Source organism: Notamacropus eugenii, chromosome 4 (genome assembly GCF_028372415.1).
Source record: "Notamacropus eugenii isolate mMacEug1 chromosome 4, mMacEug1.pri_v2, whole genome shotgun sequence".
Classification (NCBI taxonomy): Eukaryota; Metazoa; Chordata; class Mammalia; order Diprotodontia; family Macropodidae; genus Notamacropus; species Notamacropus eugenii.
In genome coordinates, this window is record NC_092875.1 from 77,173,469 (window position 1) to 77,187,240 (window position 13,772).

The window sequence follows — 13,772 nt, forward strand, 5'->3', positions numbered from 1 at the left end:
AGGAACCAGATACTTTTTTTTCTCCCTGGTTTTCCAGGAAATAAATCTCAGCACATCTGGTCAGAGGCAGAAATTCTGACAGCTGATGAGCTCTCCTCGTCTCAAGTGATGACCACAGCAGGTGCAAGGGCAGCTGGGAAGCTGAACGCCACCACACTCCCCCTCCCCCCTGCAGATGGGTTTCACCACCCCCAGCTGTTTGCACTGAGAGGTCCTCCCCCTAATGTTTTGTCTTCAATGTGCCGAGTCAGCGAAGTCTAGCAAATGAGCACTGGGACTTGGAGTCTAGAGAGTTGGGTCAGGGTCTCTGCTCTGCCACTTACTGTATGACCCTGGGACAGCCTGTTTCCTTATCAATTCAAGTCAACTCAAACATTTGCTAAACACCCTCTGGGTGCAAGGCACCAGGTTAGGGTGCTCAGGCTACAAAAACCAAAGCAGAAACAAATGCTGCCTTGTGGAGAGGCTATGACATAATATATTTTTTTCAGAACAAAGTAATCTGAGGAGGGAGAGAGTAATAACAAGGGGGGAGTAGTGAAAGGAAGACAGATTAGGGAAAACTCTTGGGAGGATGTGGCTGAGCTGAGCATTAAGACTGGAGGGCCTAGAGGACGCTGGGGAGCATTCCTAGGAGAGCAGGAATGGAATGATGGTCAGAGGAACAGCCAGTAATCCAGTTAGACTGAAACTTAAAAGTGCATGAAGGGGAATACTCTGAAAAGACTCTGGAAAGGTAACTGAGGAATAAGATCCTCAAAGGGCTTGAATGCCAGCTTGCATTTTTATTCTATGCTAGAGATAACCTGGAACCTCTGAAGGTTTTTGAGGACGGAGGTACCACGGTCAGGCGTGTGCCTCAGGAAGGTTATCCTGGCAGCTGTTCAAAGGACAGACTCAGAGGGGAGAGAGTGGAAGAAAGGAGACCAATTAGTAGGCTAATAAAATAGTCCAGGGAAGAGGTTATTAGCGCCTGAACTATTTATGGCGGTAGCTTTGTGACTACAGAGGAATGAAGATGGATGTGAGAGATGTATAAGAAAAAGAGACTTGGGCTGGAGGGGTGAGGGAGAGAGAAGCAATAACAGTGAAGTTATGTATGAATTGAGGTGTCCTCAGTGGAAGGAAGTTGGGAGACGGGGGCTGTTTGTGAGGAGGAGAGCAAGATAAGTTTTGTTTTGGACATTTTCAATTTGAGATGCTGATGGGATGTTCAGTCTCTTAATCTGTAGAAAGGGGATATTCATTTCACAGGGTTCAGGGCATAGAGGTGGTTTTAGCTTGAAGCAAGGAAAAAACTAAAATGACAGAGGTCATCTCAGCACTAGATGGGATAAGTTACTATCACTTTACTAAGTCTGATCAAAAGATGATATTTGATAGTGCAGAAAGGATCCTTGGGAAACCGCCTCTGAGGTCCTTTCCAACTTTAAGATTCCGTGGTATCATTCACAGCTGAAAGAACCTTTGAGATCATCAAGTGTAACCCCAGGGATTTTACAGATGAGGAGCTGAGACTCCCTTGCCCCATGTCTGGTCTTCTCAGATCTTTCACCTGATCTTCATGTGAGCTGGTTTTTAGTTCCTTCCCTGCCCTGATAATCCTCCTGTGCATCACTATCTTTCCTAAAACATGCCACTCCAAACTGAGTGCAATGCTTTAGAATGAAGTGCCACTGGAAATTAAAATATAGTCATGGGTGAAAATCCAGCAAACCAGAATGTGGAAGCATGGTGGAGGGGAATTAGGTTGAAGACCAATGGAGGCAAGGTCCAGTACATACAAAAAGGTGTAACACCAATTTGGAAATGTTTTACATAATTGCATAGTGTCTCAAGAAGAGTGAAGGGGAGGGGAGGATAGAATTTAGAACTCAAAACTTAAAAAAGTTTTTAAATTGTTTTAATATATAATTGGGAAAAATATGGAATATTATATTAAAAAGATATAGTAGCACTTTTTGTACTAGCAAAGAACTGGAAGAAAAGTGGGTACAGATTGAAGAATGGCTAAACAAATTAGAATATTATTTTGCCAAAAGAAATGAGAAATATGAACAATTCAGAGGCATTTGGGAAGGCATGTGTAAACTGAGGCAAAGTAACCAGAACCAGGAGAGCAATTGATGAGATGATTACAATGATGTAAACAACATGGAAAGACTTTGGAATTCTTATCAGTACCGTGACAAATCATGCCTTCAGAAAAGCGATGCTCAAGTATTCTTTCTGTCTTTCAGTAGAAAGGGTGGACTAAGCGCGGAAGGAGGCTGAAGTGTTAGACGCAAACAATTTGCTGGTTTACTTTGTTTGGCTGGCTTTGTTATGAGAGAGTTCTACTGGAACGCAGGGAAGTCACTGGAAAAGAAAAGAAAATGGTTAAAAAAAAGCAACAGTCATATGTTAAAAAGGGAAAATAAAAGGTCACTAGAAGCAGAAAAAGAAGTATTATTGTGGTCAAAGAACACTACAGGTCACCCGTGTAAAAGAGATGATTTTAGCAAACATCACCAACTATACATGACATGGGGAACTGAGACTCTGCTGGGGCCCTCTAAGGAAGAGCAGCTAATAATTTCTTGACTTAATGATACTTTCATCTTTTAAAAGGTGAAGGAACCACCAAGGGAAACTTCTATTCTGACGCAGATTCTCTACTGGGGTGTATATGATGGGAAGTCACTATTCTACCTTAGAATTTTTAATGGCAGAGAGGAAGGCCAAAGCATGCACCCTAATTTTGGGGGGAAGTGATTACAAAGTGTTCAAAGAAAGGATAGGCAGGATCATGTGTTGTAAGTTTCTACATGGGAAGTCAGTCTATGATGACTGGGAAGCTCAGAAGGATGCAATTATTTTTTAATTTAAAATTTTCTTTTGAGGATGCAATTTTGAAGATGGAAGGAGGAACATTCCAAATGAGGAATAAAAGCAGTAGCCCAAAGAGACCAGCGCGGATACACAAGAACTCATTAAGTCAAATTAAATTTTAAAAGACCCTTTCAGAAGATGAAAGAGCAGACACCAGAAGGTGAATACAAAGGTGTGGCAGAATCCTCTTCATCAGGGATTCTAAACCTCTAAATGAGTTGAGCTGAGGAAAGCTAAAGACTACCAAAGGTATTTGGGGGCAAAGAATAGGATCAAAGAAGGCATAGGACCATTACTTGGCATGGATGGAAGAATAACAGAAAAGGAAAAGGAATAACTGCTCAGATCTTATTTTACTTGCTTTCTCTGTCAAGAAAAAAAATACTCAAACTGGAAAAGATCAAACAAAAATGACTAACAGGGAGTTGATACCCAGGATCTTAACCATATCTGCTGTCTTTGCCACTACAGACCATCTGTTGTCTTGGATAGTCTCTCTTCTATGAGGTTTCCATAACATTCCACTCTCCTGGTATTCCTTCACTGGCTCATATCATGCCACACTATAATTGTAGCTGTTCCCCAAAGTTCTGTCCTGGGTCCTAATCTCTACTTTCTCTATGATTTCTCCTGTGGTGACCTCATCAACTCTCAGGAGTTTAATTATCATCTCTATACAGATGACTCAAAGATTTATATATCCAACCCCAGGCTCTCCCCTGAGTTTCAGTCCCACGTCAAATTTGCCTACTCGATATTTCATAGTGGACAGAGACATGTCAAATTCAATATATACAAAACAACTCATCTTGTGCCCCGTTCCTCCTCCCCAAACCCACCTATTTTCCATATCTGCATTTCTATCAAAGGCATCATTGTTCTTCCAATTTCCCAGGTTTTTTAAATTTGGCATTATTCATGATTCCTCACCCACTTACCTTCACAAAATCTCTCCTGATACCTTCTCTCCACTTTAACAACTACCGGCTTAGTTCAGGCCCTTATCACTTCTTACCTAGATTATTATAGCAAGGTTCCTCATTAGTCTCCTGACTTTGTCCTCCCCACTTGGATTTATCCTACATACTGATCTCTGAAAGACTATGGAGAATGGAAGAGGCCCCACAGGTTTGGAGAAAGACAAATGTCCCATTTTTTCAAAAGGGGAAAGGAATATGGATTGCAAACCACATGCTGGTGAGTTTGATTTTGACTCCTGGCAAAATTCTGCCATGTCTTATAAAAGAGATGGACAGTTCCTGAATATGTAGAAAAGGAATGGGTGGTTATGGAAAACCAGTATGATTTCTAGAACAGCTCTTCTCTTTTGAAAAGGTTACCAGAGCAGGGAAATGCAGTAGATAGCCCAGTTTACCTAGATTTTAGCAAAGCACTAGACCAAGTCTTACATACTGTCCCTGTGGGGAAGAGAGAGCTGGGCTAAGTGGTATATATAGTACCAGTTGGATGGATTCAAAACTGGCTTAATGACCAGATTCAGAGAGGAGTCATTAATAGGTTGATGTCAGCTTGGAAAGAGGCCATTAGTAGAAGTGCTCCAGGGAGCTGGGCTTGGCCCTTTGCCATTTAACTTTTTTTTTCATCTTAGTGATTTGGGTAAAACCATGGGTGGTATGCTTATTACCACTTATTATTATTATAGTAGATGACAGAAAGGAGGAGGGCATAGTTATACTAGATGACAATTAGAATTCAAGAAGCTCTGGATAAGCTAAAACATTGGGCTAAATCTGACAAGATCCATTGTTAAAAGGGTAAATATCTAGTCCTACATTTAGATTCAAAAAAATCACCTTCACAAATATATGATGGGGGAGATATGATTAGATGACAGTCTGAGGGAAAAAAAGGACATAGGGGTCCTATGGGACCAGAAACTCTACATGCCAGTAGAATGATGTCAGACAAGAAAAATTAAGATGAACTTCTGAGGTCCCCTACAGCTCTTTGAATTATTAACAATTACTTGGGTTGCACCAAGATGCAAATTTCCAGGACCACAGTCCTGTGGAAGCCTGCCTTGACCAGAGCACAAATGGAGTACTGTTCTGGATGCTGTATTTTAAGAACAAGCTAAAGAACGTTTATATGAGAGTAATCAGGATGGTGAAGAACCCTGGATCAGTAACTTCAGGAATCCTCATTTGGGAGAGGAATGTTTACCCAGGAGAAAAGATTCAAGGGGAATGTTGAGCACTTTCTCAGAGGACCTCAGGGGCTGCTATTTCCAAGGGATTTGACTTGCTCTGTTAGCTCTCTAGTGCGCACACTGAGGAGCAAAGGGAGGAAGCTGAGAAGTAGAAGATGTAGGGCTGAAGTAAAGAAACATGGAGTGTTTCACCTGCAACGTAGATTTCCCCTCCCTGGAGGTCTTCAGCAAAGAATGAATGATCACTTTTCACATAGTGGAAAGGAAGGTTTCTTGTTCAGGTATGTATTGGTCTAAGTGGCTCAGAAGTCAGTCAGTCAATCAAAAAACATTTTATTAAGTGTTTAGCATGTGCAAGGGACCATACTAAGCACTGGAAATACAAAGAAAGGTCCCTAGCTCTCAAGGAACTTATAATGGAACACGTAAATAACTATGTACAACTATATACAAGAAAAATTGGAGATAATTAACCAAGGAAAGGCTTTTTATAGAAAGAAGTTGGGATTTGAATGAAGCCAGGAAAAATGCCTGGAGTTGGGAGATGGGAGTGTCCCTTCCAAACCTGAGATTCAGTGATCTGGGTAGTCCCATCAAGTTAGAGGACAACAGTACTGTCACTTCAAGTATTAGACACTAAGTGTGACACACAGTAAACAATAAACGCTTGTTGATCGATGATTAATGCCACCTAAATTGGAGACAGGTGTTTTTACATTGTATCAGTGAGGCATGCTCGACTTGTGGTCCACTAATACCCCCTGGACTCTTTCAAATGAACTTTATCTAGGCCTTTTCCTGTACCTATGCAGTTCTGAGGTTGTTTGTCCATATTGAGCTGGCCTGACTGATCTAAGAGGTAGGCTAGCCCTTACCACTGTGTGTCATCTCTAAATATAATAAGCATGCAATCTACATCTTCATCCTGATCATTAAGAAAAATGTTCAACAGAGCGTTTTGGAGCTCCCTCAATAATAAATCACTGACATTTATATGGAGTTCTTCTTAGCATAACTATGACCATTATCATCTCCATTTTACAACTGAAGAAACTGAGGCCCAGAGACACTGAAGTGACTTCCTCAAGGTTATTACAAATAGTATCAGATTTGGGGTTTGAACTCAGGTTTCTTCTGCCTTCAGGTCCAGTGCTCTAACTCAACACACTACACTGACTGATTGATCATTACTCTTTGGGATCAGTCAACCAGCTTGGGAATCCAGTAGCTATATCATCATCAGGCCTTCTCTAAGCCCTCAAAACCAGATATCAAGTTCTTCCCTCCTGTAGGAAATCCTGGAATCTTTTTAAACTTTCAAAAGCTCCTTCTACATAGTGGGAAAGCAGCCAATATAGATTCAGAAGGCAAAAAAGTTAGTGAATAATAACCTCCAAGCCTTCTTGTCTTCCTACACTGTGATTCAGTGACATGGGCCTCTGGCTGCTCCTCAAACAAGATACTCCCATCTTCTGGCTCCAGGCATCTTTTCTTCCTGTTCCCCAAGCCTGGAACGTTCTCCCTTCACCATCTCTACCTCCTGGCTCCTTTCTAGGTCCTAGCTAAAATCCCATCTTCTACAGGAAAGCCTTTCCCAACCCCTTTTAATTCTAGTGCTTTCCCTCTGGGATGGTCTCCAAGTTTATCCTTCCTATAGCTTGTTTGCACACAGATGTATTTACATGTTGTCTTCTCAAAGAAACTGTGAGCTCCTTGAGAGCAGGGGCTGTCTTACTGTCTTCCTTGTATATCCTAGAGCCTGACACATAGTAGGCACTAACGTATTTGCTGACTATGGTCATACAACTAGTAAATATATTTTTTTCTCACTCTATTCCTCTCACATATTACTGAAGCATGAGTGTGACCCATTTACTCAGGTATTTGCATTTTTACCAATATAAGGACAACAAGATGTGGTAGTGGATAGGGCACTGGTCCTGGAGTCAGGAGGACCTGAGTTCAAATCCTCAGACATTTACTAGCTGTGTGACCCTGGGCAAGTCACTTAACTCCAATTACCTAAAAAAAACTCAAACCCCAAAACTTCAGTGGTTCCCTAATGCCTTGAGGATAAAATGCAAACTCTTCTGCTTACCATCTAAATCCCATTACAAATTGGTTTCAGGTTACTCTCCTAGACTTACTTTATGTTACTCCCTTTTATATCTCCCAGGTTCCAAATAGGCCTACATGCAGTTTCTTGACCTTCTCTGCTTTTGCACAGGTTATCCTCCAGCCCAGAATGTGTTCCTTCCTCCTCTCACGCCTTGGTATCTCAGGTTTCTTCAGGGTTTACCTCAGGTGCCACCTGGGAGAAACCACTCCCCAGCCACCTGTGCTCTGCCCGTTTCTGTACTGTATTCCTCAGAGGCTGGTTTTGTAATATCTGACTCTGTATCACCAGTGTCTAGGATATGGCCTCGGTGGGCTCTTAATGCTCCTGGAAGCAGTCAGAGCTAGCATGTGACCCCAGCCAGCTCTTCTGACTCCAAACAATTTCTACTATGCCACAAAGTTCTCTTCAGGGCTACTGTGCAGGGCAAGATGTCATCTTCTCTTTCAAATCTCTTAATTCTGACATTCCTGGAATTGCTGACATTAGCCCAACATTCTTTCCACAAACGCCTGGTTTACTGAAGGGAGGAGACAGGAGATGCCCACAAGGACTCTGATTTACACGTGGCATGACATATGATGCTTGTAAACCACTGTAATTTCCACAAAGGGCATATAATAGGAGGGGAGAGGAACAGTAGAGGAATGTGATTCCTAGGAGAGCCAGGCCATAGGATCATAGATCTTGGCTTTAAAATTGAAAAGGACCTTAAAGATCTTATAGTCCAGGGCTTCTTAATCTGGAGTCTGTGACCTTGTTTTTAGGATATTTTGGTAACTGTAATGCAACAACTTGGTTTTCTTTGTAATCTTGTGTTTTATGCATTTAAATTCTACAATTTTGATACTATTCACTGGGAAATCCTATTATCCTACAAGAATGAATCTGCCTGGTACTCACATCTCATCAGTACCCTCTGATCCTCTGATTAAACCCTGACTAGAGGGCAAGGCCATGGGATCCAGGGCCTCTATTTAAGGAGGGGACTCAACAGTTTTCTTCACCTGCCCCTGTGCCAGATACTTTGTCCCCCACCCCTTCAGCTTCCTTTGGTGTATTGTTTTATTCCATTGGATTGGAAGCTTCTTGAGGGCAGGGACCATCTTTGTTTTTTTGTTATTGTACCCCAGTGTTTAGCACAGTTCCTGACACTTAATACCACAGGAAAAAAAAGTTAAGAACTCTTGATAGAAACCATTTCCTTATGAAAAAAAAAAAGAGTCCAAGGAATTTCACAAACACCATAATTATTAGATATGAGCTGGGGATGCCAGACTAGGAAGAACACCCCTCCTACTCTGTATTTCCCCTTCTACAACAGCAGATCTTGGTCAGGAATAAACAGATTCTCCCCAGGCTCCATCTAGAACTGCCCTTCATTTCTGTCCTATCCAGTTTCTTGGTGAGAAGCAAGAGGACAACTTTCAAATCAGCTGAGAGAAGCACAAAGCTTCCTGTTGGAATGGAACTCAGCAGTCATCTGGTCTAACACCAGAACACCATGACAAGTGGTCAAGGCAACTGGAACACCCTGCTGAGTGGTTATATAGCCTCTGCTTGAACACTCTCAATGAGAGGGTGTCTATTCCCTCCTAAGGCAGCTTGTTCTGCTCCTGGATAGCTGTTAGGAGGGCATCCCTAACCTCATGTCTAAAGTGGAACCTTGGCCATCCAGCTGCTCCCAGCGGCCCAAATGCATTCTTTATTTGTGTGACAGTCCTTCAAATACCTGAAGACAACTATGCTGTCCCTTTGAACCTTCTCTTTTCTAGATTAAACATCCTTCAACTAAACCTCATGTGCCACAGATGCAAGACCCTGCCTTCTCTTCATTGCCCTCTGGACAGTCTCCTTCTTAAAGATGTTAGACCCAAATCTTAATCTAAGAGTTCAGAAGCTGGGCCTCTCTTCCATTTAACCAATTTACGAATAACAATCATGCATAAAGCCCTATACTACACAAAAAATTGCATTCCCAACCCCTTCCCTGATCATTTCAGATACAGACTGAGATGTCCTTTTCTTGTTCCCAGACCAGGAAAAGGCCTTTTTTTGGTCTTCAAGGGATGAAAGGGAATCAAAATATTGGGGAGAAAAAAGTGGGGAGAAACCACTATTCCATGCCTTATGGTAAGATAGCTTCCTGCCTACTTGGTGATTTTCATTTCCTCCAGATCAGGCCTAAGCAGATAGGTCAGGCAGCCTGAACCCCAAAGCTCCAGAGGCAAGGTGCAGAGCTCTTTTCAAAGGTCTCCTCTGACTGGGAAAATGGATGAAACAGAACTCTAAAAAAATCTACCAAGTTAAGAGAATGGCAGGATCCCATTTCTAAGTGTCAAGCCAGGTGGCATAATACACAAGCCTTCTAGAAACAACAAAAAAAAGCAGCCTGTGTATACTATGCATATATCCCTTTTCTTCCCTGCAAAGTTCCTTCCTTTCCTAGCTCCCCATTCTCCTCAGGGGTTGGTAAGCTCCAGTGACCCTTGAGCTTAGAAGAGCAGCAATTTCATTCTATAATCTCTTAAGGTTTACAATACCCTATCTTCCCCTAACCCCAATAATGTCAAGTTGGGAATAAAGCTGAAACTATGGCTTTAAGTGGTTCACTGACTTTCCCAACATCACAAGGCCAGTAAGTAGGTATTAGAGTCAGCTCTGGAACCCCGGTCTCGTGTGTGGAAGTCCAATATTCTTTCCACTGTCTCCTCCTGACTCTCCCCGCAACACCAGATAGCCACAAGAAGGAAGGCAAGCTTGCCCTCATCCACAGAAGCCCAGAGAAGTACAGAGTATAAAGCAGCTGTTTCCTTTTTATTGCTTTAAGTTAGACAAGAGAATGTGGGGCTCAGGCAGGGTACAAAGAAGGAAAAATGAGAAGACAAAAGTGGGCTGAAGTGATTCTTGGGGTTGCTGCAGACACCTCCTGACAGCCAGGAAGGTCTTCTCTCCTCCTGATAGGACCCCTACTCTTTCTCATTGTATTCTTCAGGGGACTTCAGGAAGACGCTGTTTTGGTCAAACTGAGAGCTGAGAGATTGTGGTGAAAAAAAGGACAGATAACAGGACTATCCCTGACTAAAGAGAAGCCTATTTCTTTTCCCCTAATAAAGCTCTCACCACATATGTATCCACAAACATACCGGGGCATCAGAGATTTCAGGGCCACAGGGCCAGGCAGTCAAGCAATGTCTGAAATGAAGGACCTTCCCTTTCTTCTCTTGTTTCCTGTCAGGGTTAATTCTTGCCACCAGATTCCTTTTTCTTGGCCCCCTTCTCTGGGGCCTTCAGCAGGGCCAGTTTCTTGGGCAAGCTGGTGCTGGCTTTCATCATAACCTCGTGTTCAATCTTCTTTCGGATACCAATCTCCAGGCCCTGAGGAGAAATAAGCAGAATACTTAGGACAGCACTTATAATAAGGAGAATAGAGGGAAGTCAGCCCTAACTCGAAAGTCCAACCTGCTTGCCCCCTTCCCAACAAAGATAAAGGCACTGGCTTGAGCAGAGTAAACACACAATGAGGACAAGAAAAAGGGGTGAGAGCAAGTGGTTTGTGCAGGAAGGTAAATTTTTAGTTTCCAGAAGCCCTCTGTCAGTTTCAATGGACAGCACAGACTTGTGCATCAAGGTTCTCTGTGTTTATGTGCGGAGGTTGCAGAGAAGAGTGTGTGTGTGTGTGTGTGTGTGTGTGTGTGTGTGTGTGTGCGCATTTGCGCAAGAGTGCGTGAAGGGAAGAAGAGAATGGTGCTGGGCATTCTTGGTCACATGAGAATGAGAACAGTCTGTGCAGGGTATTTATATTTTATGGAGGGGGAGGAATGGAAAAGGAAGGGGTCAAAAAAATGGTGCTGGGTTGATTGTGGGAGCAGGGTCACCACTGACATCTACCTGAAAAGTGGAGAAGTAAGAAAGTGATGCTGAGCTCCACAGACATAGGGGTAAGGTTAGAGGCACCGTGTGTGTGGGGTGGAAGGATGGTCAGCACTGGGACTCGAAATAAAAATGTCAGAGAAGGTAAGATGCCGGCTTCTAGAGAGAGAGCAGGAAGACAGACTGAACCTGGACAGAGGCAGCCGGCCCTGGAAGGGGCTTAAGTTTCACAGCACAAGTGGAGTAAAGCGCGGGGATCCTTCCCAGGCACTTACCTTCTTCAGCTTCTGCTGCTGGATGACCCGGGCCTTTTTGGGGGCTATGATTCGTGCTGTGGAGGGGGGAATATAGTGAGACGGGGACTGAGGAGGGGGATAAGGAGCATGGGAGTGAGGAGACCACAGGGACAAAGGGGAGTGGGGGCGCAGGAGGGATCACGGGATAGGAGGACGAGAGTGTGAAGGCACAAGCCCAGAAGGAGGGAGAGAAGGGTCACAGGAAGGCAGGGGACAGGGTCGGGGGCCACGGGGTCACGGGGGCAGAGGGAGGAGGGGACGTGGTCGGGGCCCAAGGGGTCATGGGGCAGAGGGAGGAGGGGACGTGGTCGGGGACCACGGGGTCACGGGGGCAGAGAGCCTCGGGTAGCGTATGCGTGCAGAGCCAGGCCCTTCGCCCCGCTTCTCACCGCCTTTCTTTGGGCCCCGGCAGGCCGAAGAAGCGGACGTAGCCGATACTTTCTTGGCCGGCCTCCGAGCTTGAAACTTTTGCTTCCCCTGAGCCATGTCCCAGCCACCCGACGGCAGAAAAGAAACCCGGAAGAGGCAAGGGCTGACGGGATACTATAGCGGGAGCGGCATGCGCAAGAGCTGACGGGATACAGCGTACAGCGGGTCAACACACGCAAGGACTGGTGGGATACAGCGGGGCCGGGTCCCTGATTTAAAGGGACAGGACGGGGCGGGTTCAGTGGGATTATAGGATCGTAGGTTTAGAGCTCGAGGGAAGTTTGCGGGTCGTCCAGTGCAACCTCATCATTTTAAGTAGAAGGAAACAGGCCTGTAGAACTGCATTACCTTGCCTAAGGTCACACCTAGCATTTGAACCTATTTAAATCCTCGGACCAGGTGAAAAACGTGGACAGTCCTTCACCCAGCCACCTTATTTTACAGACTGGGAAAATTAAGGTTTAAACTGTTTCGGCAAAGTCACAGGCAGAAAGCGGCCCCACAGGGATTTGAACCAAGATTGTCGAGCTCAAGACACTCCACTAAAGGCTCCTCTGCCAAACTTAAAAAAGTTTTCTTATCATAAAACCCAAGGAATCCTCCATCCTTCTCTTTGCAGAAGGCGTGAGCTGTGTGGACTTGGGAGTCAGTGCAGAGGATTCTAATCCCAGCAGTGCCACTGACTACAAAGTAACAAGCCTATGGGAGTCAGATACTTAATCTGTGCTTCAGTTTCCTCAGCTGTAAAATGGAGAATAATCCTTGCTGTACTACACACTTATTGTAGAGTTCAAAGGATACTTTGAAACCTTTATGAGGCACCTAATAGTTGCAAAGTCCCATACTTTTTTCCTCTCTGGAACTCCTAATTCTCCAGACTCTCCACCCACCATCCCAGGGTTCTTGGCCCCTGAAGTCCCACTTCAAGAATGGTTGGTTCCTTCCAAGACTTCCATTTTTAGGAAAGTGCTCAGGCCACCCAGGTAGGCCTTCATTCCCTGTGAGGCTCCACTCCTAAAGCTGGACTTTCTTCATCATGTTCCCAGGCATCAGCAGACACCTCCTGCTCGCACCACTCCCTTCACGTTGCAGCTCATTTTTATGGGTTTGTTGTCTTTACCCATTAGAATCCAAACTCTTCCGAAGCAAGGTCTTTCTGCATATGTTTGTATTTCTAGTGCTTAGGCACATTGTAAGTGCTTACTAAATGCATATTGATTTGATTTACTCTGGGATTGAGGATAAAAATACAGTATCTACCTTCAGGAAGTATATAGTCCAATAGGGAAGACAGGATATGTGTAACCATGAGTATTTTACAACACAGATTGGGATGGGGGAAATGGGAGGATCTAGACAAAGACCTCTAGGAAAATTTGAGGATCATTTTTGGCTGGGGGAAGCTGGCTTTATCTAGGTGGGGCTTTGTAAAATGGGAAGGATTTCAAAAGTCAACTGTGAGGAGGGAGGCTGTTTTTGATCTGAAGGGGTAGCTTGTACCCATGGATAAAGTGGAGACCAGATAGTATTTCAGTTTAAATGGAGGATAAATTACAGGAAGAGTGGAGTGAAAAAAGGCCAGGAAAGTATGCTGAAGTCAGATTGAGGAGATTTTATTTTTCCTTATAGGTAATAGAAAGCCACTGAAGGTTTTTGAAGGAGGGAATCAGAGTGGCTGGGCCTGTCCATTCAGATTATTTTGGTGGTAGTACCTAGTCAATAAACATTTATTAAACATCTACTATATGACAGGGAAATGTGCTAAATTCTGGGGATACAAAAAGAGGTAAAAGACTGTTTGCCCTCAGGAAACTCACAATCTAATGGGAGAGACCACAAACAAATTAATATGTGTAAACAAACTATATTAAGGATAAATGGGAAATAATTAAGAGAGGGAAAAGAGGAAGGAATTTAGAAGGGTTGGGAAATGCTTTCTGTAGAAAATAGGGTTTGGGTTGGGATCTGAAGGAAGCTGTGGAATCCAGTGGGAAGAGATGAAGAGGGAGAACATTCC

General features: G+C 43.9%; 1 protein-coding gene across 2 annotated transcripts; it reads right to left on the reverse strand.

The window, feature by feature from the left end:
- Window positions 1–1,886: 1,886 nt before the first annotated feature.
- Window positions 1,887–11,977, reverse strand: C4H19orf53 (chromosome 4 C19orf53 homolog). 2 transcript variants are annotated; one of them, XR_011965608.1, is made up of 4 exons: window positions 11,716–11,977; window positions 11,306–11,361; window positions 10,304–10,535; window positions 1,887–2,358 (listed from the first exon to the last, which is right to left on the reverse strand). XR_011965608.1 is itself a non-coding variant. In XM_072602163.1 (3 exons), exons 1-3 carry the CDS (start codon window positions 11,810–11,812, stop codon window positions 10,398–10,400), a joined length of 291 nt encoding a protein of 96 aa, XP_072458264.1. In that variant the 5' UTR covers window positions 11,813–11,942; the 3' UTR covers window positions 9,956–10,397. The 2 variants fall into 2 exon arrangements, 1 of the variants encoding a protein (XP_072458264.1); XM_072602163.1 differs by lacking the exon at window positions 1,887–2,358 and having other exon boundaries at window positions 9,956–10,535; window positions 11,716–11,942.
- Window positions 11,978–13,772: the final 1,795 nt, after the last annotated feature.

Coding starts and splice junctions, on each gene's coding strand:
- C4H19orf53 (XM_072602163.1), bottom strand. CDS start 11,812: ATGGCTCAGGGGAAGCAAAAGTTTCAAGCTCGGAGGCCGGCCAAGAAA. Junction 11,362..11,715: donor CCGGGGCCCAAAGAAAGGCG/GTGAGAAGCGGG, acceptor CCCCCTCCACAG/CACGAATCATAGCCCCCAAA. Junction 10,536..11,305: donor AGCAGCAGAAGCTGAAGAAG/GTAAGTGCCTGG, acceptor ATTTCTCCTCAG/GGCCTGGAGATTGGTATCCG.